We start from the raw sequence: 22,934 nt of genomic DNA on the forward strand, positions 1-22,934 counted from the left end.
CACCCCTGAGCGGTGGGTGGGGGCCCTAAATTATAATAAGGGGGGACCTAATGTCCTCCCCCTGGCACCCACCCCTGAGCGGTGGGTGGGGGCCCTAAATTATAATAAGGGGGGACCTAATGTCCTCCACCCTGGCCCCCACCCCTGAGCGGTGGGTGGGGGCCCTACATACTAATAAGCGGGGGACCTAATGTCCTCCCCCTGGCCCCCACCCCTGAGCGGTGGGTGGGGGCCCTAAATTGTAATAAGGGGGGGACCTAGTGTCCTCCCCCCTGGCCCCCACCCCTGAGCGCTGGGTGGGGGCCCTAAATTATAATAAGGTGGGACCTAATGTCCTCCCCCTGGTCCCCCCTTATTATAATTTAGGGCCCCCACCCACCGCTCAGGGGTGGGGACCAGGGGGGAGGACATAAGGTCCCCCCCTTATTCTAGTTTAGGGCCCCAATCCGCCACTCAAGGGTGGGGGCCAGGGGTGAGGACCTTAGGTCCCCCCCTTATTAGTATTTAGGGCCCCCACCCGCCGCTCAGGGGTGAGGACCGGGGGGGCACTATTTTTATTTATTTTTTAAACAGTGAGCAGTCACAGGCTGCTCACTGTTTACTAGACATGCCCCTACTCGCGGTATAGCGTCTAGGCGAAAAATTTACTAATACTAAGTAATTTTTACTTAGTATTAGTAAATTTGTCTGAAAGACCAATTTAGGTCTTTCCGCCTTTTGGTAGATAACTCCCTGATACCGTGGGAATTAGGGAGTTATCCAGCAAGCGGCTGCAAGAGAAGTCCCGAGGTGCCGAAGTTGCCGAATTTTTGAAGTGTCGAAGTGCCGAAGTTCTGAAGTTCCGAAGTGTCGAAGTTCCGAAGTTGCCGAAGTTCCGAGGTCTTGAAGTGCTGAATTGCCGAAGTCCCGAATTGCGAAAATCCCGAATTTCGGAATGCCGAACCGAACTGAAATTTTTTCCCATGCACATGCCTATTAATGTTCTAGGATAGCAAATACTCAAAAAACTCTAAATCAAAACATACGTGTTATTTATTTTATACTGTATTCCAATGTATTTCATCTCAACTTATTAACACTGTCAAAGGTGCTGTCCACATACTGTATTTTATCGAATCCTTATTTTTTCATTTTTTTTAACTTTTTTTTTAATGAAACACAATATGTTGCTCACAAGAAGCAGCAGCTGTGAAGTACAGGGCGTTTGATGGGGGGAAAAAAAAGAACTGGGATTTTAAGCAGTGGTTTGTAAAGAGAAAGCAATAGCATTCCTGCTAATTTAAAGCACTAATGAGAACTTCTCTGCTATCACGCTGGGTTCACCGGTTTGTCTATTGTGTTCATACACATCTCAGTTGTAATAACTATTACAAAAGACACTAGCAACATGTCTTTTTTTTCTGTTAAAGCCTTTACAACATATGGCTTTTGTATTAAAGGACATGATTGAAATCTCAAATCCTGGCAGAATTCCAGATCAGACCTCTAATGGACATTTTCATCCAAATCTAGGCTTTCAAACAGTGCATTCTTTTTCATATGGATGTGCATGAACAGGAGTGTATCACATTGCTTTACTAAAATATATGGCAAAGGTAGATTGGTCCTAAGTGCATCTATTCAGCAAGATGTTTTGTACATTTTTCATTGCTTGCTAAAGAAAATTCCATCTATGCCACAATCAGTTCTGTATCAGATAAATAGAGATAAAATGAGACAGTTGGGCACTTATGAACAACCACATTTACAGCACCCATCCCTTGACAGGTACCATTGTAACAATATCAATGTTATTCACTTCACCTGTCAGTGGTTTTAATGTGGTTTTAATGTTGTGGCTGATCAATGTATAACTGCTCTATACGTATCAGGCCAAACTTCACAGGAGCAGTGTTAGAGAATGACCATGTAAAATTGTAGGATAAGCTTTTCAAATGATTTAATATTTTAGGATAAACTTTTTAAATGATTTAATATTATTAAAAAATATTTTAATTGTAACATACTTATATATTTTTCGATATGATATATTCCTTGTATTTTAATAAATTAAAAGGAGAAGGGTGAGGTGGGTGTGATGACCTGTATGGTATGGCTTTAATGCCTTGATTTAATATCTGGGATTGACTCATAACTATCTCAGTGACTTTGAATGGCTGAGATGGTATCAAGGTCTTTCTCCCTGCTCATTGGATTTTCAGGAACCACCCCACTTGCACAAGCACACTATTCATTAAAAACCACTAACCCCAAGGCCACATGCTGTGGTGGTGAGTGCATGGGTAGCTGCATACTGCACACTTCTTTTGGAATCCTTCTCAAATACAGTGAGTGTTGGAATGAGTGTGTCAGGGTACTCACTTGTGAGACAGACGGCCAGACGTGGTCGCTCCTGGAATTCCCAACAGGGGACTTGAACCGGGGAACTTATCTATCCTAGTCCTGCTCTCTGCCTCTGAGCCACAGCAGCTTTACCAGAGACTACTGATTCCGGTCTTGTTCATCCTGGCATGGCTACTACACCGGGGGCTGCACCTTGACTTGTCTGTGTCTCACCTGACTCTGATCTATCATCAGCAGGGTATTTAAACCCAGCCTCGCCCTGTACTCGGTGTCAAGTCTTTGATCTAGTGTTGCTGTGTCGTACCAGTGTTCCAGTTTATTTGCTTCGTTTATTTGACCTCGGCTTGTGACTACGTTTATTCTGACCTCTGGCATCCCTTGACTTCGGCTACCCCTCGTTGTTCCTGACCTCTGGCATCCTTTGACCTCGGCTATCCCTCGACTATCCTGCTGGTTCTGTCCTTGCCTGTCCTGCGTATTTGGTACTGCATCCTGCACAGCCCCCGTGCACAGACCCACAGGCCAGGTGAATTCTTACCTGACCACCTCGGCCTGTGGCTATCTGCAAGGGTGAGCAACATATCTGCGCTACAGACTCCCAACTCAGGTAAGACCCTGACAAAAGACTTGACCAATATGGAGTCCGCAGAAATGTGCTCACCCTCACTCCAGCAAGTGTCCAGCCTGGCCCAGACTGTTTCGGAGTTGCAGCAGGAGATTTTTTCTCTTAAAGGCGCAGTACATCCAGCTCCGGAACCCTTTGTCATCATGCCCGACAGATTTGATGGTAACTACACGTCCTTTCAGTCATTCAGGATGGATTGCGAGGTATTGTTTTCTTTAAAGCCTCGAACTTACGCCACGGATTTCATCAGGGTCAGAGCGGCTATCAACCTGTTGTCGGGACGCATTAAAGTTTGGTCTTACCAAATGTTGCAGAGGAAGAGTCCTGTCCTTGTCAGCTGGGAATCCTTTATTATTGCTTTGGACTCACAGTGCAGGACCACTAAGCCCAAGCCAGCTCCACCTACTAAAAAATCGCAGAGTCTACGTTACCAAGGAACCGAGTACTATCACCACACCCCAGTGATGCCCTCTTATGATCCAGTTCCCAGGAAAACTCCAGAGGTATCCTGTGTTCCACTTGATCCTGAGGAACCTATGCAAATTGGACGTGTCCACTGCAAAGTCACACCTAGGGAGAGGGACCGAAGGAGAAGCCATGGTCTGTGTTTTTACTGTGGAGAAGGAGGACACTTCATCACGCTTTGTCCTGTTCGCCCTTCTAGACCTCCAGCTCTCCGACTGGGTAATAATATTCTTCGTCCAGTGTACACCGCTTATCAGCCTAAAGAGCTACAAGGGAGCCGTTATTCCTGTCCAGGCTTGGCTTCCATGGAAAATGCTATACCCCCTGCTCCAGAGTCGTCTGCATCTACTACCAAAGTTGCTTCCTGTAGTACCACCACTACTTCCTGCCCACTTGAAAAGGATTTACCTATGGATTGTGTCATTGCTTCTAATGGCACTACGGTCTGTAAAAAAGACCTAGAAGTGTTCGAAAAAGCACTGCTAGCTACGAGCACTGTCCCTCCCGAAGTTGTGGAAGTTTTTGTCACCCCTACCCGGAACCTAGACCGATCGTCAGCCGTACCAGAAGCTGGTACTGGGAAATCCCGAGCTAATCAGGGATTCCATACTGAGGACTTTCACTATGGGGACTTGATGGATTCTGAGAGTGACTCTGGAGAGACGGATTATTTCAATGAGGAGCCTACTTACACCCAGAGGTTGTTTTTGAAGGGGGAGGTACTGTCAGGGTACTCACCTGTGAGACAGACGGCCAGACGTGGTCGCTCCTGGAATTCCCAACAGGGGACTTGAACCGGGGAACTTATCTATCCTAGTCCTGCTCTCTGCCTCTGAGCCACAGCAGCTTTACCAGAGACTACTGATTCCGGTCTTGTTCATCCTGGCATGGCTACTACACCGGGGGCTGCACCTTGACTTGTCTGTGTCTCACCTGACTCTGATCTATCATCAGCAGGGTATTTAAACCCAGCCTCGCCCTGTACTCAGTGTCAAGTCTTTGATCTAGTGTTGCTGTGTCGTACCAGTGTTCCAGTTTATTTGCTTCGTTTATTTGACCTCGGCTTGTGACTACGTTTATTCTGACCTCTGGCATCCCTTGACTTCGGCTACCCCTCGTTGTTCCTGACCTCTGGCATCCTTTGACCTCGGCTATCCCTCGACTATCCTGCTGGTTCTGTCCTTGCCTGTCCTGCGTATTTGGTACTGCATCCTGCACAGCCCCCGTGCACAGACCCACAGGCCAGGTGAATTCTTACCTGACCACCTCGGCCTGTGGCTATCTGCAAGGGTGAGCAACATATCTGCGCTACAGACTCCCAACTCAGGTAAGACCCTGACAGAGTGACACTCCTGTTATTAGCTTCTCACTACTAGCACATGGGTGAGAAAGAGCAGGTGGCGAGGCATTGCTGACTCCTTCCTGCTTAGTAACAGGATCCCAACAGGTTTATTCTTATGCATATACTGTCCAAATTCAGACATAATTCAAGTCAATTTCAAAATAGTTTACTTGGTTTAAAATATTATTATTATTGTTATTAGTGGAATTTAAATAGCAACAACTTATTCTGCAGCGCTTTACAATATTTTAGAAAGGAGGACATTTAACAATGAATGAGACAATTACAAATTGTTACAGGAATCATATAAGCTACTGACCCACTGGTACAGAATGCCACAAAGCTTACACTCGATCACACCATCACTAGATGAGAGGTGCTGGCAATGCGACACTGAAGTGGGCACACTCCTCCATCTGTGGTGGGACTGTGACAAGATACACCCATTCTGCCTAAGGCGCACCTGTGAAATAATCATGCTGTCTAATCAGCATTTTGATATGCCACATCTGTGAGGCGGATGGATTATCTCAGCAAGGAGAAGTGTTCACTAACACAGATTTAGTCAGATTTGTGAACAATATTTGAGAGAAAAATCAAGAAAAAAGAATGACTAAAGGGTCAATCAATTGTTGGCCCAATAGTCAGAAGATGGACTATATGGGTAAGTTAAGGGGCATAACCCCATATGTAATTCAAATAGAAAGAAGGAGAGACAGGTACTGCGTTACTGTGCGATATGAGAAAGGACCCCAGACATACTCTAGGTGCCTAAATCCACCGCACAGATGCAGGTCTTACCCAAATACAGTATGCAGCTCAAAAAAGAGGCAAATAACTAAGGGAAAAATCAAATGGAAAAAACCTTTATTACGTCATACGACATTAAAAGAAATTGTGAACAACCCACAATGTGAAGAATAACGTGCAAAGTGTATTCGTGGTTAAAAAGGGGGATCTAATGGAGCTTACTAGCAATGATCCAAAAAATAACTAATAGAAGGGTAGATACTACAAGTATAAATCAGTGTGCACCTATAGAGGCAATACCTTGACACATCAGTATACGTCTTGTTCCAAATAGAAATGCGTCATATATGGTTCATAATATGTAGATAGTGCAATGGATCAATACGGCCCCAGCTCCCGACAGCTAGTAATATGGCACTGTCAAGTGTCTATTAATCTAGGACATTGTTGCAGAGCGGGTAAAAGATAGGCCAGAGTCGGGTTCCTATATGGCACAGTGACTGAGGTTAGTATGTCACTATACAGAAAAAGTGACAAAATGTCAGAGAAACAGAACATCAATACAGTTCCCCAAAGTAAGCACTTGTTATGCACTGTGGATGGAAAACTGTCAACTGGCATGAGTGTTGAATCACAGGTATAATCTCATAGAAGCACAGCCTAGAATAAAAATGTCACTGACAGAGTCTATGTAAAAAGAAAAGCACTAAAATATAACAAAGTGTCTGTGAAGGGAAACGTTCCCATTAACCAATTATGACACTTTGAACCGTGCTATAAGATGAAACCCTGTCAGCTGAAGCACTGCTGGCTGGCTAGTTAGAGATACTGACACTGCTAGATAGAGAGACAAAAAGGCAGATTAATCAAATAAAGAGTACTGACAGAGCTATATACATAAGAAGCCATATATTAAGCTGGTTAAATAGGCATGTATTTATAATCTCTGTAGTACCTAAACAGTATAGGGATTATGTAGAGACCAAACAAAGTACTCGCAGGTAGCAGGTCAATTTAGTCTCAAAGTATCTGGGAAACAACAAAGTCAGTATAGTTTCCCAATTAGACACTTTGTACTGTGCCCCAAGTGTAAATATAACTGTCCCTCCTCTCACTAAGAATGCAGCTTCCGGGGGGGGGGGGGGGGGGGGGGCTTGGCCAGCATGGTGGACGGACGTGCATGAAGTGAGCTCCCTGCGTACAGCCTGCAGAATGAGACCCACAGAGGGAATAATACCTTTGGAGGTTGCTCACTGAACACTTACCTGTTCCTGAACACCAGGGAGCTTACCTGATCAAGTTTGTAGCAGCCTATGACTACGCACTGTCCTGCGGCCTATCTGCTCTGGGGGTTCTGTGGCAGGGAGAAGCGGCCGATCTCCCGGCCTGGAGCTCTCATCGTGTCTGCACCTCATATCTACAACCCCGTTTCCCCCCCCCTCTCGGTGGGGGTTATCCCGGTCCCCACCAGGGAAAGGCTAAAGTAACCCACAAGGTTAAATGGCCACTACTCACCCTGACAAAACGAGCCATTGTGTCACAGCTAAGATGGAAGAGATCTCCAGAGGTGCCCCAGCATTGTGCTCTCCTTCAGAACAGAGAGCCAGGGGGGATGGCACGCCAACCAGCCGCCCACGACTGAACAGGACCGATCCCAGAACCTCACAGGTTACTTATACTGAAGCTGGAGGGCTGGGGGGCGACCAGGCATCTTCTTCCACAGTGGACTGGGCTCGGGGAGCAAGGGTGCTGATGCGCCGACCTGCTGACCCTCGTGGTCTGAGCGATCCTCTGGTGCACCCGGCAGGCGGTGGAAGCACTACTAAGCGGCACATGGATGCGAGTAGAGACGACCACTCTCTGAAGCATGTCAGAGGAATTGGCTAAAACATCTCTGCTGCTGAGAATCTAAAATGCCCTTGTTATGAGGTGTAGTCAGTAGTCTAGCATTTAACAGCACTCACTATGAGGTTATTTAGTCTACTTATTTATAGTTTTGATATTCTGATTCACACATGTTGATCTATAACTGGTGGTGTTAATCCCCTTACCCCTCTTCAGTTCAAGCATGTGTATTCATGTGTATTAAAACTTACGAACACTCTGGCGATTTCCCTATGCCATGCTTTTCACTTATATCAAGACAAGTTTACCTAGCATGATTGTTTTATATTTTAAAAATGTGCAGTTCCTCTTGACATTTTGTTTCATAACTCTAAGTCTGTATTCCAACGTTTTGCATTGCACCATATGTCATTGTCACTACGTGTATGTTCACTGCACTTCAAAAAAAAAGAATAAAAAAAAAAAAAGAATGCAGCTTCCGAATGAATCTAAAATGGATGCTGTCCAGGAGGTGGGAGGGTCTGGGAGGGAGGGTCTGCTGCTGATTGGCTGGAATATGTCTGCTGACTGTGAGGTACAGGGCCAAAGTTTACTCAATGATGACGAATAGGGGGCAGACCGAACATCGCATATGTTCGCCCGCCGTGGCGAACGCGAACAAACTATGTTCACCGGGAACTATTCGCCAGCAAACTATTCGGGACATCTCTAATAGCCGGGTGAATGTGCATCATTTATCTAGGAAAGAGATGGCAACAGGATGCACTATGGAAAGAGTTCCGGCCGATAGAAGCAGTGTTAGGCTCTGGATATTCAAGGTGTTGCCTTGCACAAATTCAAATTCAAATTCCCTAGATCTCAATCTGATTGAACATCTGTGCTGGAACTACACCTCTAATCCATGGAGGCCCCACCTCACAACTTGCAGGATCTGCTACTAATGTTTTGGTGCCAAATACCACAGGACACATTCAGAGGTCTTGTGAAATTCATGCCTCGACTCATCAAAACTGTTTTGGCAGCACGAGAGGGATATTAGGCAGGTGGTTTTAATGCTGTGGCTGATCAGTGTATATTGAGGATAAGCAGTAGCAGGCTGGAAGCCATGAATAATAATGTTGACCAATATATAATCTCTTAGGGAGATAAGTATTATCAACTGTCTCATTTCTGGACGACATCTTCACTGATCTGGGAGTTTATTCCTTTTTCAAAATGAAGAACTGGCATGCAAACCTCAAAATTGAACAAGCACTGTGATTTTATTAGGAACTAACAGTAAGCAAGAAGCATTTCAACCTTTGTCAAGCACATGTACAAAAAAAAAAAGGGGGTGGTACATGGGGCACACCGAGAACATGCATTTCTTAGCAGTTTTGCTGCTGCATATATACAAAATACAGATTAAGGGAACATTGCACACACAAAAAATATATAGTTTTAAAACTCACAAAGCTACTTAATACCACCTCTCTTAAACGCTTGTGCAAAGTGAAATGCAGTTAAGGTTAGTACACACTAACATTAGAACAGACCCCTTTCGACATTATAAAGAGGGACGACACAAGGATATGGTAGCCTCTTAAATGGACCACATCCTAGTGAATCTTGATAGATTACAATTCAAGAAGCTGACTAAAAGTTTTAAAACAAGAAGAAGACATGATAAGGTTGTGTTCAAAGGTACATGTTTCATCTTAAGCATGGGGAAACACAAACAACGATAACAAATCATACCCAAAGATGAAGGGTCCCTTACTTCCTTAAGTGTACCCATACGCTAATATACACCTCTAAAAAATCAAGAGAGTAAGCATAATGCATTGAGAAAAGGTATACACATGGGTCGTTATTACATTAATAAAACTTGTAATGTACATGTTGGTCCTCCTGCGTGGGGAAATTTTATTTATGCTACATGCAAATAGAGTATGTTACCTTACCCTCTTTCTTTTCTGTATCCTCTTATGATGATTGAAAAACAATAAACAAATTTAAACAAAAAAAAGAAAAAGAATTGCCAGAAATTCTTAGTGAAAGCAAAGTGAATTTCAAATTTAATGCCAAAATAGCCAAAATGAAAATAATATTGATTTGGATTTTTTTCTAAATCAACTATTTTGGCCAAAATGTTGAAATTCAATTTTAATTCATTTTGAATCTCTGGAAATTCTCACTTTAGTGAATGACCCTGAGTGATTGTGAAGGAATGCACCTTGATTCCAAGGCTCAAGCTTGTAGGCTATAAATGGCTAGCCTATATAAAAATTGGCTAACTTGGACTCATGTAATGCTTTATGCTTAAATTAACTTTGTCCTACATTAAGTTACATTGTTCTTACAACAACTAGCCCCCACCGGAGTACTTCTGTAAACTGCTTATCACTGCTTATAACTTACATTTAGAAATATGTCTCTTCTTGCATTCCTTTCCTATGACTGTTTAAAAAAACAGTAAATATGTTTTGCACGTAAGCACATATCCCCCACTGTATAAACTAATTGTCCCCAATTAAAGCTAGAAGCAATTCTTCTGGATTAACAACTATCACCACGCGTTGTGTGCCTTATTGCTTCTCCAAGCGCTTGAATTGATTTGGGTTTCCCTGAACATAATTAAAGGATGATTTATCCTTGACAGTAATTCAAAATGGCTACCCATCACCCAAACTGGATTATTTTGTTTGCCTTCTTTTGGATCTACTCCAGAAACAGATGTTGGATGGTTGAAATTGGTGGAGTGAATATAGGATTAACAAAGGGAAATATCCTGTTCTGTCATGTGAAATAAATTGGTAATGTTGCTAAATGCTATTACATGAATCTTACAAAACCAAGTATAAACCTAGGAGATATTTCGAAACAGCAATATTGAAACAAACACATCCAAAGAGGATCAAGTGTTAATTTACAGCCATGTTATTGACATAAGAAGATAAGTATAAGCAGGGATACGAAGGTATGGAAAATATCTTACGTAATAGTGAGTGCGTGCTAATCAAGAAAAATGACTGCCTCTGAAATTAAGAAAATTATGATGTCTTGCGTTACAATATGTCCACAATGCAAACAACCCGAGAATCGATAATTAAACACTGACAGGGTTATTTATTAAAATGAGAATTCAAAATGAATTCAACGTGAATTCAAAATTTAAGTCCAGAGTAGCCGGACTTAGAGAATCTTTCCAGTCTGGCAATGTTGACCTTAAATTTAAAATCCACTTTGAATTCACCTTGTCAGAACTTGCTGAAAGTAGAAAACATTTCAATGGGACATGTCAGATTATACCTCCAAATATCTTTAAAGCTGATAAATGAAGAATTCTGCATCACAAAGTTTAGCACAGAAAAATCTATGGAGAAATTTGTGTCAATGTTTGGGTCACCTGTAAACAGCAGAAACTGTCTCCTTTGCTGTGGAACGGATGTCTCAACGGACACCGATTCCTCTTCTTGTTTAGAGACACAACCAAGCCCTTCCTGCTTTCCCAGGCAGAAAAACAACAGCAACAACGGGAACAGAGACAATATCATACAATTTATAAAACTGTCATCTGAGTAAAACAAAGGAAGAAAAATAAAATCACTGAAATGTTAGTCTGCCTTTATCCTTGTGTCTATCGTGGTATATCAACAGGGCAATTATGGAAAAAAAAAAAAAAACCCTTTGTGTAAATGTTTGTAATTATGTTGAAAGAATTAGTCAGAACTATTAGTGTTCTTTCTCTTCCACTTGAAAAAGAATATATATATATATATAGTTAAGTAATGCACATATTAGTTATGATTGTGCTTTATAGTTTGCACATTACACTTATTCAAATGTAAATATAAAGCACGTTATTCTTATAAGAGGATTTTATATGCTATAAATGTTTTACCTGAAATACCGTAATATAGAATTCTATAAATTAATGAAAGTATTTATAAAAAACCTATACAATAGCCTGCCCGTGTACAATGATACCACATATACATAAGGGCTTGCTTACATCTTATGACAAAAGGCAGACCCATGTAACCCCCCTGCTTTACACAGCACCCTGCTGCTTTTCTGACATTGTATCTTTCCTTTAACTTTGGTACTTATTATCTTATTATATCTTTGTTTTTTAAGTGGGCATTTTTGTTGTATAATATATGAATATCGCACAACATAATGTAATAAATGGTCTCTTTATAATGGTACCTTCTTACATTATACAATTTGATGCGATTAGTACAATAAAAACTATGCTTTCATTTTCTTTAGGTAGCTATCGATTTTACAGCATCTAACGGCGACCCTCGAAACAGCTGCTCCCTGCACTACATCCACCCATACCAGCCAAATGAGTATCTCAAAGCACTGGTTGCTGTTGGAGAAATTTGCCAAGACTATGACAGGTAAAAGATAATGCTTGTGGCAGTCCTCTTCTCAGGGGAAGTAATTATAAGAACTCTGTAATTGTTTACTGTGTCCTGATAGCAGCTTTTCTTGTAATTGTAAGACTCACGCTGGAAAAAAGATGTTTATCCACAGAGGCACTTGAGATATTGGTCCTTCATAACAGTGTAACTGATCTGGAACAAATAGCAAAATCTAAACATACACAACTAGTATTTCTAAATACGTAAGAATGTAATAATTATTTTAGTATAGTATACTCCATGTAAAACATTTCCATATGTCTTAAATAATGCATTTGGTTTAGATACATTTCCTCTTGGGTTGTGGAGCTTTTAGATTATACTTACTGAAAAGACAGGTTACCGAACCTTACAAGTTGTTTTATTTATTTATTTATTTTGTATTATTTATTGGAATTTTCAAAGGATTTATTTTCCTTTTTTTTTTTTTTTTTTTTTACTCACAAGTAGTAATGACATTAAGTAGATTTCTGAATTCAAATTACAAACATAACATTTGTAAAATGACATTATTAAATATCAGAAGTGAACTTCTATATAAATCTCTGAGTGATTTCTTGCTTTTGTTTGTAGATGTTTCTGGTCTAGTTCCCATAAATATACATAAAATGTATCTGATCACCATTTAACATTGTAATCTTACCGAATAACACAATTTTTTGTATCATGAAAGGGACTCACTCTACCTTTTAATACCTATCTCTATTTAGTTTCAGGTGTAGGTAGCACAAACTGCAAACACTAAAGGTTGCAGTGTGCGTTGGTCCATCCTGTCACGCTTTGGAACTGTCCTTCAAGACATTCTGTTCAAGCGTTGTTAACTTTAAAATAAAGGTCCTATGCCTTAATGAAGGGAAAGGGTCAAGTTGTATTTTAACTGATCTCTCTTTGGTTTGTAAATGTCCATCTAAATGTATGTGGTAAAGTGGCGTTGGGTAATTTTTTATAAAACTACACACTAATGAACAGCAAATTTAACCCTGTAGTCAGAATGGAATTATCTTTGAGGCAATGGACACATTTCTACAGCCAAACATAGAAACATAGAATGTGACGGCAGATAAGAACCATTTGGCCCATCTAGTCTGCCCAATTTTCTAATACCATACCATTTAAAGCAGTAATATTCAATTGTAAGTGGGTCAGAATGGGAGCAGGCATAGTTAAAAGTAAGAGGATATAGATGAAAGTTGCTGGATGTGGACAGAATTGGAAAGTTCCTTAATTTATATACAGTTGCTTGACTCCCATAATGTTAAAAATCTAATTTAAGTTGTTAGGCTGTATAATCAACATCACTGGGTCTGGAAACCCTTATGCTACCATGGACTATCACGTTCTGCTTTCCTTGTCTCTGTGTAAATTCACTGCAGGGAATACTCAATGACCCCACCAGTCATTATAGAGATCAAAAAGTATTTGAAGATTTTAATGCGTGTTCATTGTATATATAAAACACAGTTTTCTTAGGGGTGTATACAACAAAAGGCAACATTAACCAATTGTAGAAGTTTCAGTGCAAAAAGTATAATTATTCATATAACATTATGGATTGCTGTTAGTTAGTCTACTGCGCATGTATAGCACGTCTTATCTAAAATATGCAAGATTAGCTTGAACTGGGAAATAAAAAAAGGAAGTCGTGTGAAACTGCAACAGATTGCAGACAGGAGTAAGGAGAGAGACAATTCTTACCTTTAACCCCTGCAGATGTGGAAGGACTTAACTAAGGCAAAGGCTTTTAACCCTTTATCTACCTGTATCTATGACAAGACCCCTCTTCTGGCGCTGCAGGTGAGAGTGTTAGACAAGGTATATCCAGATATACTAGTTATACCTGTGGAACTTTAATTAAATCTTCACCTCTATTCCCTTGCCATCTCATACCACTCAGAGCCATCAAGGAAGGCCTGTCCAGATGTCTGCCATCTCTGAGTTACAGTATAATATATGTTATTAAATCCACGTCTCATTATGCAATACATCCATAGGTTAACATATATAATAATGTATCCAATTTTTAGTGCACTTATTTTATAAATCAATAATTGTATTTTTGTACACTCTCATAGTAGTCCAGACGGTTTTATGAATTGTTTACCCTGATTAATTCATTCTTGGAGTTGTTTATATGGAATGCTTTATTGTTCCTATTGTTTTATTCAATTCTTTTTAGTTTACAAATCATGTATTTACTCATTGGATTTGATAAATTGATTTTAGATAACAGTCAGTAGACATCTTTTGTTTTACACGCGGCATTATCTGATTAAATATATTTAGTATACATAAGAGTCTTATTACTCTCTCGTAATTGGTACGTGTCTAGGGTTATTTGGGAGCGCTCACACACACCCTTATTTTATTTGGCATAACCTTATTAGTCACTCATCTCTGTGCTGTGAAGCAGCCCATTGTGATTTTTTCTGATTATCAAACTTTTTTATACTTCGTTAAGATCCAGTTACCTACCATTTATTTATATGTCCTTAGATTATCCTTTTTATAATACACTGTGCTTCATATACATATATGAGGGTTACATGCACATTTACCAGAGCCCTATCAACCCTGGTTCGTGGTGAGAAAGGCTCAACTTGAGAGGGAATGACTCCCACAATGCTCAGGCTTGAAGATTTTTAAGGCTTTAATACCCAAAAGATGGCATTTTTAATGTGAAATAGCTGCAGGGATGACAGAACCAGGAAACTCCAATGGCATAGTATAAGAACAAATTTTATTATATATAAAACAATTAAAATGGCTTACTCAAAGCATTGGTGGGTTATACCATATAGTAATCCCACAACAAAGCTCAATTTTAGCATAAAACGCAAACTTGCATGTGTTACGTCCTGGTTTCGTCAAGATGCCAGTTTCCGGCTCCGCCTCCTGATGGCGTATCACGTGACGAGTTTCGCCCGCCTCCTGTGCTTTAGACTTCCTCAGACAACGTCATGGTGCTTCCCACCTCCTTCTGAATATGTTCACTCCACCCATTCAAGTTTCTGATTGGTTAAAAGTTCGTAATGGGGGCGAGGGAAGTTTGTAGCAGCTACACTCATTTACAGCTCATAGAGAATCATGCTAGTAGTATATTATAAGTCAGTTTTTGCTGTATATAATACATATAAGGTACACATTTTTTGATCATTATAATCTATACAGTACCTTATAAAAACAAAGACAGGAATGTATATAAAAAGAACATAGATTATCATGGTAAGCGCAATGGAATAAAAGAGGGATTAACTCCTAAACATCACTTTTTTAAATTATAAAAAATAAAGAATCATTATATATGTTAAAAGTAAATTCTTAGGACACATACATACCCATGTATAACAGCATTAACCTGCAGTGCTCATATTATCTCAATAAAAGAAAAAAAAGAGGGGGTAAGGGGGGGTTATCTACTAAATTAGAATAGTAAAAAGAACAGAGAAAGCTTGTTAAAATGTGTCAAATGGCAAAATATTGGATAATTATATATGTATATATACACTGCTCAAAAAAATTAAGGGAACACTTAAACAACACAATGTAACTTCAAGTTAATCACACTTCTGTGAAATCAAACTGTCCACTTAGGAAGCAACATTGAGTGACAATCAATTTCACATGCTGTTGTGCAAATGGGATAGACAACAGGCGGAAATTATAGGCAATTAGCAAGACACCTCCAATGATGGAGTGGTTCTGCAGGTGGTGACCACAGACCACTTCTCAGTTCCTATGCTTCCTGGCTGATGTTTTGGTCACTTTTGAATGCTGGCGGTGCTTTCACTCTAGTGGTAGCATGAGACGGAGTCTATAACCCACACAAGTGGCTCAGGTAGTGCAGCTCATCCAGGATGGCACATCAATGTGAGCTGTGGCAAGAAGGTTTGCTGTGTCTGTCAGCGTAGAGTCCAGAGCATGGAGGCGCTAACAGGAAACAGGCTAGTACATCAGGAGACGTGGAGGAGGCTGTAGGAGGGCAACAACCCAGCAGCAGGACCGCTACCTCCGCCTTTGTGCCAGGAGGAACAAGAGGAGCACTGTCAGAGCCCTGCAAAATGACCTCCAGCAGGCCACAAATGTGCATGTGTCTGCTCAAACGGTCAGAAACAGACTCCATGAGGGTGGTATGAGGGCCCGACGTCCACAGGGGGGGGTTGTGCTGCTTACATCCCAACACCGTGCAGGACGTTTGGCATTTGCCAGAGAACACCAAGATTGGCAAATTCGCCACTGGCGCCCTGTGCTCTTCACAGATGAAAGCAGGTTTACACTGAGCACATGTGACAGACGTGACAGAGTCTGGAGACGCCGTGGAGAACGTTCTGCTGCCTGCAACATCCTCCAGCACGACCGGTTTGGCAGTGGGTCAGTAATGGTGTGGGGTGGCATTTTTTGGGGGGCCGCACAGCCCTCCATGTGCTGGCCAGAGGTAGCCTGACTGCCATTGGGTACCGAGATGAGATCCTCAGACCCCTTGTGAGACCATATGCAGGTGCGGTTGGCCCTGGGTTCCTCCTAATGCAAGACAATGCTAGACCTCATGTGGCTGGAGTGTGTCCGCAGTTCCTGCAAGATGAAGGCATTGATGCTATGGACTGGCCCGCCCGTTCCCCTGACCTGAATCCAAATGAGCACATCTGGGACATCATGTCTCGCTCCATCCACCAACGTCACGTTGCACCACAGACTGTCCAGGAGTTGGCAGATACTTTAGTCCAGGTCTGGGAGGAGATCCCTCAGGAGACCATCCACCACCTCATCAGGAGCATGCACAGGCATTGTAGGGAGGTCATACAGGCACGTGGAGGCCACACATACTACTGAGCCTCATTTTGACTTGTTTTAAGGACATTACATCAAAGATCAGCCTGTAGTGTGTTTTTCCCTTTATTTTGAGTGTGACTCCAAATTCTGACCTCCATGGGATGAAAATTTTGATTTCCATTTTTTTATTTTGGTGTGATTTTGTTGTCAGCACATTCAACTATGTAAAGAACAAAGTATTTCAGAAGAATATTTAATTCATTCAAATCTAGGATGTGTTATTTTTGTGTTCCCTTTATTTTATATATATATATATATATATATATATATATATATATATATAGATAGATAGATAGATAGATAGAGATATATGTATATATAAAAAACAGATTGTCGGGACATATACTTATCCATGTGTACCTACATTAACTCATAATTCCTATGTTGCCTCAATAAAAGAAAAAGAGAGAGAAAGAGAGAAAGGGGATTATCTACTAAACTAAAATAATAAAAAGAACAGAGCTTACTAAAGCTCATGTGGACCCGCCACGTACGACCCGGGGCCCAGGTGAGTGGGCCTCCAGGCTGTTGAGTAGGCCGCAGGGTGTTCCCGGGGGGGGTGGGGCAGATGTTTTTCCTCCCAAGGTGGGGGGATGGCTGGAAGTAGTCCGGTTGGCATGGGTGTTTACTCTTCGTTTGGCAGCGGCGACCGCTGGGGTGGAGCATCCTCATCATTATGTGCAGATCACTGCGCATGCGCATGGCGCACGGTGATGTTGTGCGTCCCAGTATGTGTTTCACACTCGATTTCTATTTTTATTTACTTATTCATTTTTCATTCATTTTGTTCTTTAGATTTTTTTCATGTTCATCATATGTTTTATTCATATTCCTTTTTTTATATCCATACTTACATATTAATGTTTTCTGTTTTCCTTTCTTTCATTTTTTCATGTATGTTTTCCGTTTTTCTTTATAATTTGTCTGTATTTTATATTGGTTTTTTTTGTATCTTTTTCATACATTTTGTTCATTTTTTCTAATTATTTTATCATTTTCATTTATTAAATATTTTTATATATACATTTCAGTATACATACTTAATTTAATTTCACATAGGCAATGTTTTATTTGTTTATATTACTATATAGGCAATTTCTATAAATCCAGTTATTACAAGTGTGGTTTATATGTGTCTGTGCTTTAGATATTTGTTGGTTGGGCAGCATGTTATATATCTTCTCAGCAAAGGTGCCAATCAATATCCTTAAAAAATCCATAAATCCCAACACAACTAATGAAAATGAAAAAAAAAATGATTTGCTAGATAAGTAAAAACGACAAAAAATATCTTAAGCACATATATAATAACTATTCTTCACCCCGCGATGGCTCGCCACAGGCTGAGCTCTTAAAGCGGGGAAAGCTATAAAGGCTTTAAACTATGTAACTATAACTAAATGTCCCATGGTATGTAATGTCAGCAACAGTGCTCTGATTGGTTGGTTAGTAAGCCAACCAATTAGAGTGCTCTGACAGCCAAGTGTCGAATGCATGGTACACAGTTCGGCTCCTGGAAGGAGAGAAAGTTCAGTTCAATTTGGGTACATGATGCACAACAAACAAGTTGGACAAAATTAATGCAGGTAATTTGGAGCTCTTGTTCTGAGCTGCCTGAATGAAAGCCTACAGACTGTCCTAGAATTGCAGTATTTTTTTAAATCACTCTCAGAGTATGCACATTAGAGAAACAGTGTGAGTTGTAATTGGCCCACAATAGGTACTTCACCTACCGAAGAGGCACATTTGGGAGCAATGTGGTACATCTTTCCTGCGGACTTCATGGCAAAGAGAAACGATGTTGTGACAAGGAACTGACATAAATGATAAGACCTGTTTGTATGCATTTCAAACCTTGCCTATGATGGAATACGTCTGTTTGTATCTTCGTCTATCATTTTAAAGACATGAATAAATGTAAAAAGATAATGCGTTAACTGGCCACCTCCTTCAAAATGGCTTCTACACAGAATGAACGAGTTTAGCAACTCAGTACTGGTAGTGTACTGTTATGTATTCAATATCTAAAATTTGACTAGCAGACTATAAATAAATCAGTTTTTTTTTTTTAAACTGGCATTTGATTTGTAAAGGCAGAATTCCATTAAGAATATGGAAATATAACCAGTGATACTGACATGTTAATATGTATGGTATTTGACAGTAACACGCTGTTCTTTCAGTGTGTTGCGTATTTACATCAGAGAGAATTTCCTTGCCTTAGCTCAGCACTTATGTGATTACGAACTAGCTTCCCATAAATACATGTTCCATCTGCTGTGTTCTTTGCGTCTAACAATAGCAAACTAATAATACAAATTTTACTTATTTTCTTTGCTTGCCTTGTGCTGCAAGATCAAATGTACAAATGAGGATAGAAGATATTGATTAGGAAGCAATACTTCCTTAGGATGGCATTAGAGTATGTCAAGGTCATTCCTGAAGACCTAGTTTTGGTAATACAAAACACACAAATCCTATGACTAATCAAAATGCTCGCGTTTGTGTTTAAAGAATACCATTGAGAGAACTTGAGAAACAGAATATTTTGCTAACAACTGTCTTTGGAGGGATCAATCAGCATGCACATGTTATAGAAAGCAGAACAAATGATAGAAGAGTCATGAAGTGTTCTAGGAATATGTAATATTAGATATGCCCATTATACTCCCTTACCACAAACTACTGCAACCAGATTAGTCATTAGTAGCCATACCACATTCTTTCATTTGAAAGACAAGGCTGGAAATCCCACTTGTCTAGTGGCCAGCTGACATGAGAAAAGCTCAAGATGAATGGTGGAATTAATTCAGGGCCACATGGGAAGCAGGACCTGTCTATCAATGTTTTCCTTCATGAACTTACAGCTCACAACCAGAAATAGTAATTGGCAATTCGACTTCTCGGGATTTGTCATCAGCTGTGGGCTTTACTGTGTCAAGCTGCTACAGTGAGCAGGTTCTTTACCAGTGCAGGCTCATCACATTAAAACTTCACCAACTTCATTAGTGTAATTAGCTGTCATTTTGAGAGTCTCATAAACTTCTATTCTCCTATGACCAAGAATGCTGCTTGGTCCACATACATTTTTTAGGTAACTTGGGCAGCATCAGTTCCATGCCAACAGAGTATTATCTTTTTTTTTGGACCTTGTATTATATTGTTCTATATTGTATATAAGTGCTTGTGCTTTCCTGTGTATATAACGAGCATATGTAATGTAATATGCATATATAATGTAACATACAGTGATATGCAAAAACCTTTTTATAAGTAAGAGTATATATTTTATGTATGCTTGTGTGCATTTGGATATCATAAATCATATGGGTATGTTTTAAAAGAAAATATGTAAGACAGTGTATTGTAAAGTATATGCAACATCCCATTCAGTTTTTTTGTATGCCTTACTTGGACCACTGTAGCCAATTAGCATGTCTTTACAGGTCAATCCTCCAACTTCACATTGAATTTAGAGATAAGATGTGTTATAAATCCATATACCAAGATGTGATTCATGTTGTTCTTTAAACATCCCATAACCTATTGATGCAGTGGATAGCCTTTAATAGTAGCCTGTTGTGTTGTAATGTTGTTAAAGGTTTCTTCAGTTATTTATGGATAGCTTGGCATGTGACAGCACATAATTTGGTCATTTCCACTAGACTGTTTTATTTTTCCTTTCTATAGAATGTTCTTTGTTTTCATGGGGGTTTGTTGATGGAGACAGCTACAAAGTTGAAGACTTTCCAGCTTCTCATGTTGGACCTCTTAAGACATGTAATTGTGTATCCGGAGTAGTCATTGAAGATCAGCAATTACATGTTACCATTTGAAGAGGGGTACTCTCTTTTGAGTTTGGAACACATAAGACATTTTTCACAGTAATATGTCTTCACTTTATAGTGTGATATAATAATATATGTCTATTTTATTCTGCTGTGATTATTTCCCTATTAGCTGGGAATACTTTATCTTCCACACTTAGATCAATGTCTCATGATGTGGTTTGTTGTTACTGAATCAACACACGTTCCTTGTTAACAACTCTTTTGTGTAACCTTAAAACATTCACTCCATGAAGTATATATGATTTCCTGTGTGGCAGCCTTAGCCCTTATTTCTGGTGGCCTTTCATTTTGCTACAAAAACACACACTAGAATCTTTATTTGTTTCTTTTTTTTTTTAGTCTCATTAAAGGAATACTATAGTGTTAGGTATACAAATCTGCACTCCTAACGCTATAATGTTCCTGTTCCTACTCTTATTCAGGTTATCATCCAGGGTCTTACTTTTTCCAATATCGTGGCTCCCGCGCTGCTGCTCATCTTTCTGCCTCCTGCGACATCAATGAGAAAACATGGTCTCCTCTGCCGATGAACAATCCAATACTCCTAATAGAGGAGCACCGGGGACCTAATGTGCATGCGTGGCAAGTGCTGCATGCACATTCAAACGTCAACATAGGAAAGTGTAACGGACCGTTTCAGCAGACAAGGGGTTAAAATCGTTTAGGCGATAATCCCCTTTTCAAAGACAGGCACAGCTACTGTAGAATCACCAAAGCTCACGAATTGGATATAAGTGAATGCACCAAACTCCCAAACTGCATACAAGGGAATAAGGTAGCACTCCAAACTCCTGAACTGGAACCTCACGAATAGCTGCTAGCAGACAAACAGGAAAAGCTCCCAAGCGGCTTACACTCCTGGCAATCAGTCTCTATCAGCATACAGTGAATCCCCCCAAGAACGAGACAAGGATCCGTGTTGAGGGTCAAGCAGTGGTCTGTTTATTGAGGGCTACCTGCCCAGTATTTATGCAAGTCTCCCACCTGGTGGACACTCCCCTAGGGGACCAAATGGGAGACTGTAACAAAAGACAGACATGTATCATTTTCGGACATACAGGCACAATATTTTCCCACAATGCATCCTGGCTTCCTCCTCTCTGCCCTGGAGATAATCAAGAAGTATTTCAATTATCTCCCAGGACAGAGGCAAGACTCCATTATGCACGTGATGAACACAAGATACAATATTACTTTAAAATACACAAAGTTACTTTTTGCACATAAAACACAGACATGTAACATATCCCCAGATAGCTCAGGTCTGAGTGCACATTATTCGGCGAATGGCACTCAGACCACACGAATACAGTTTAATTGCCATGGAGCCAAAGTCTTTAATTACACGAATAGGCTCCATGGCATAGCTATCTGGGTTAAAACATTCCTCCAACATAAAATACCGAATTTACATACATTCGTTAAATCAGTACGAATTAGAACCAGGGGCTGGAGGCTCAGCGGTGCTTAGCTGACACAGTGTCCGGGTTTGGCGTAGGAAAGCCGGGCAGAAAAGCGCTGGCTGCCCGGGGAGCTCCAGAACACCGCCATCTTGTGGCGGCTAGGTGTAACCGCGACCCCCCAGTAACAATCAATTATGCTGCGGTTAACCGCAGCTACTGGGTGGTCAATTGCCAGCACACGCTCGTTAAGCCGCGGTTAACCGCAGCTTCAGGGAGGTAAATGGAGGGCGCACTCCAACTTCTGGGTGGCCAATTAACGGCGCCGGCCGGCTTCCCACGGCTCTGGGGAGGTTGAAAAAAGGCTGTTTGTTCGGTAGATAGAATCTACCAAACGGCTGTGCAGAAAGGAAGGAATAAACCTTTCTGCACAGTAAAATTAACTGTTTAACTGCCGGTCCATAATCCAAAGGCAGCAGGCGGGAAACCAGGCTCCTCCAATGCAATGTGGCGAGATTGGTCTCGTCACAGAAAGCATTGAAACAATGCTTTCCTGCGGGAGCTTCCGCGTCACGTGGCCAAGTTTTACTCAGTCAGTGCTGCGAAAGCGCCTTTAGTGGCTGTCATACTGACAGTCACTTGAGGTGGAGTTTACCCTGTAATGTAAGTATTGCATTAAAAAAACTGCAATGCTTTACATAATGATTATATATGATAAATGATGTTACTATGATGTTACTCCTCTGGCATCCAAGAGAACAACTTACTCCAACCTGAAAAATGTATATTACATCCAGGGTTTAGGTAGGGACCACAAATTTGGTATTTTGCTTAACTCACTATTGTTACAAGTAGTCTTCCATGTGTTCTATTATTGCATTACCCAAGAAATTTTGAAAGATTGATGCTTCTTAGAAAAAAATGTTTCTATTTTGTCAAAGGACACAAGCTGCATACTAATTGCTGTTAATAAAAGGCTTATCTAATTTTCCTTTTCCCTTCAGTTTAATTCTTGGTCCCATTTTCTTCTTAGAAAAAGAAACCAAAAGAGTATTCAGAAAAGGCTTTGTAGTT

The 22,934-nt window shown here is 40.6% G+C and overlaps 1 protein-coding gene across 1 annotated transcript in view; it reads left to right on the forward strand.

The window, feature by feature from the left end:
• The window catches only part of CPNE4 (copine 4), a 457,901-nt gene that overhangs the window by 352,940 nt on the left and 82,027 nt on the right, over nt 1-22,934 (forward strand). Inside the window, exon 11 of the mRNA XM_063452171.1 lies at nt 11,625-11,758. Within this exon, the coding sequence (XP_063308241.1) occupies nt 11,625-11,758 (134 nt within the window). The remainder of the gene's footprint in view (nt 1-11,624; nt 11,759-22,934) is intronic.

This window comes from Pelobates fuscus, chromosome 4, assembly GCF_036172605.1.
Source record: "Pelobates fuscus isolate aPelFus1 chromosome 4, aPelFus1.pri, whole genome shotgun sequence".
NCBI lineage: Eukaryota > Metazoa > Chordata > Amphibia > Anura > Pelobatidae > Pelobates > Pelobates fuscus.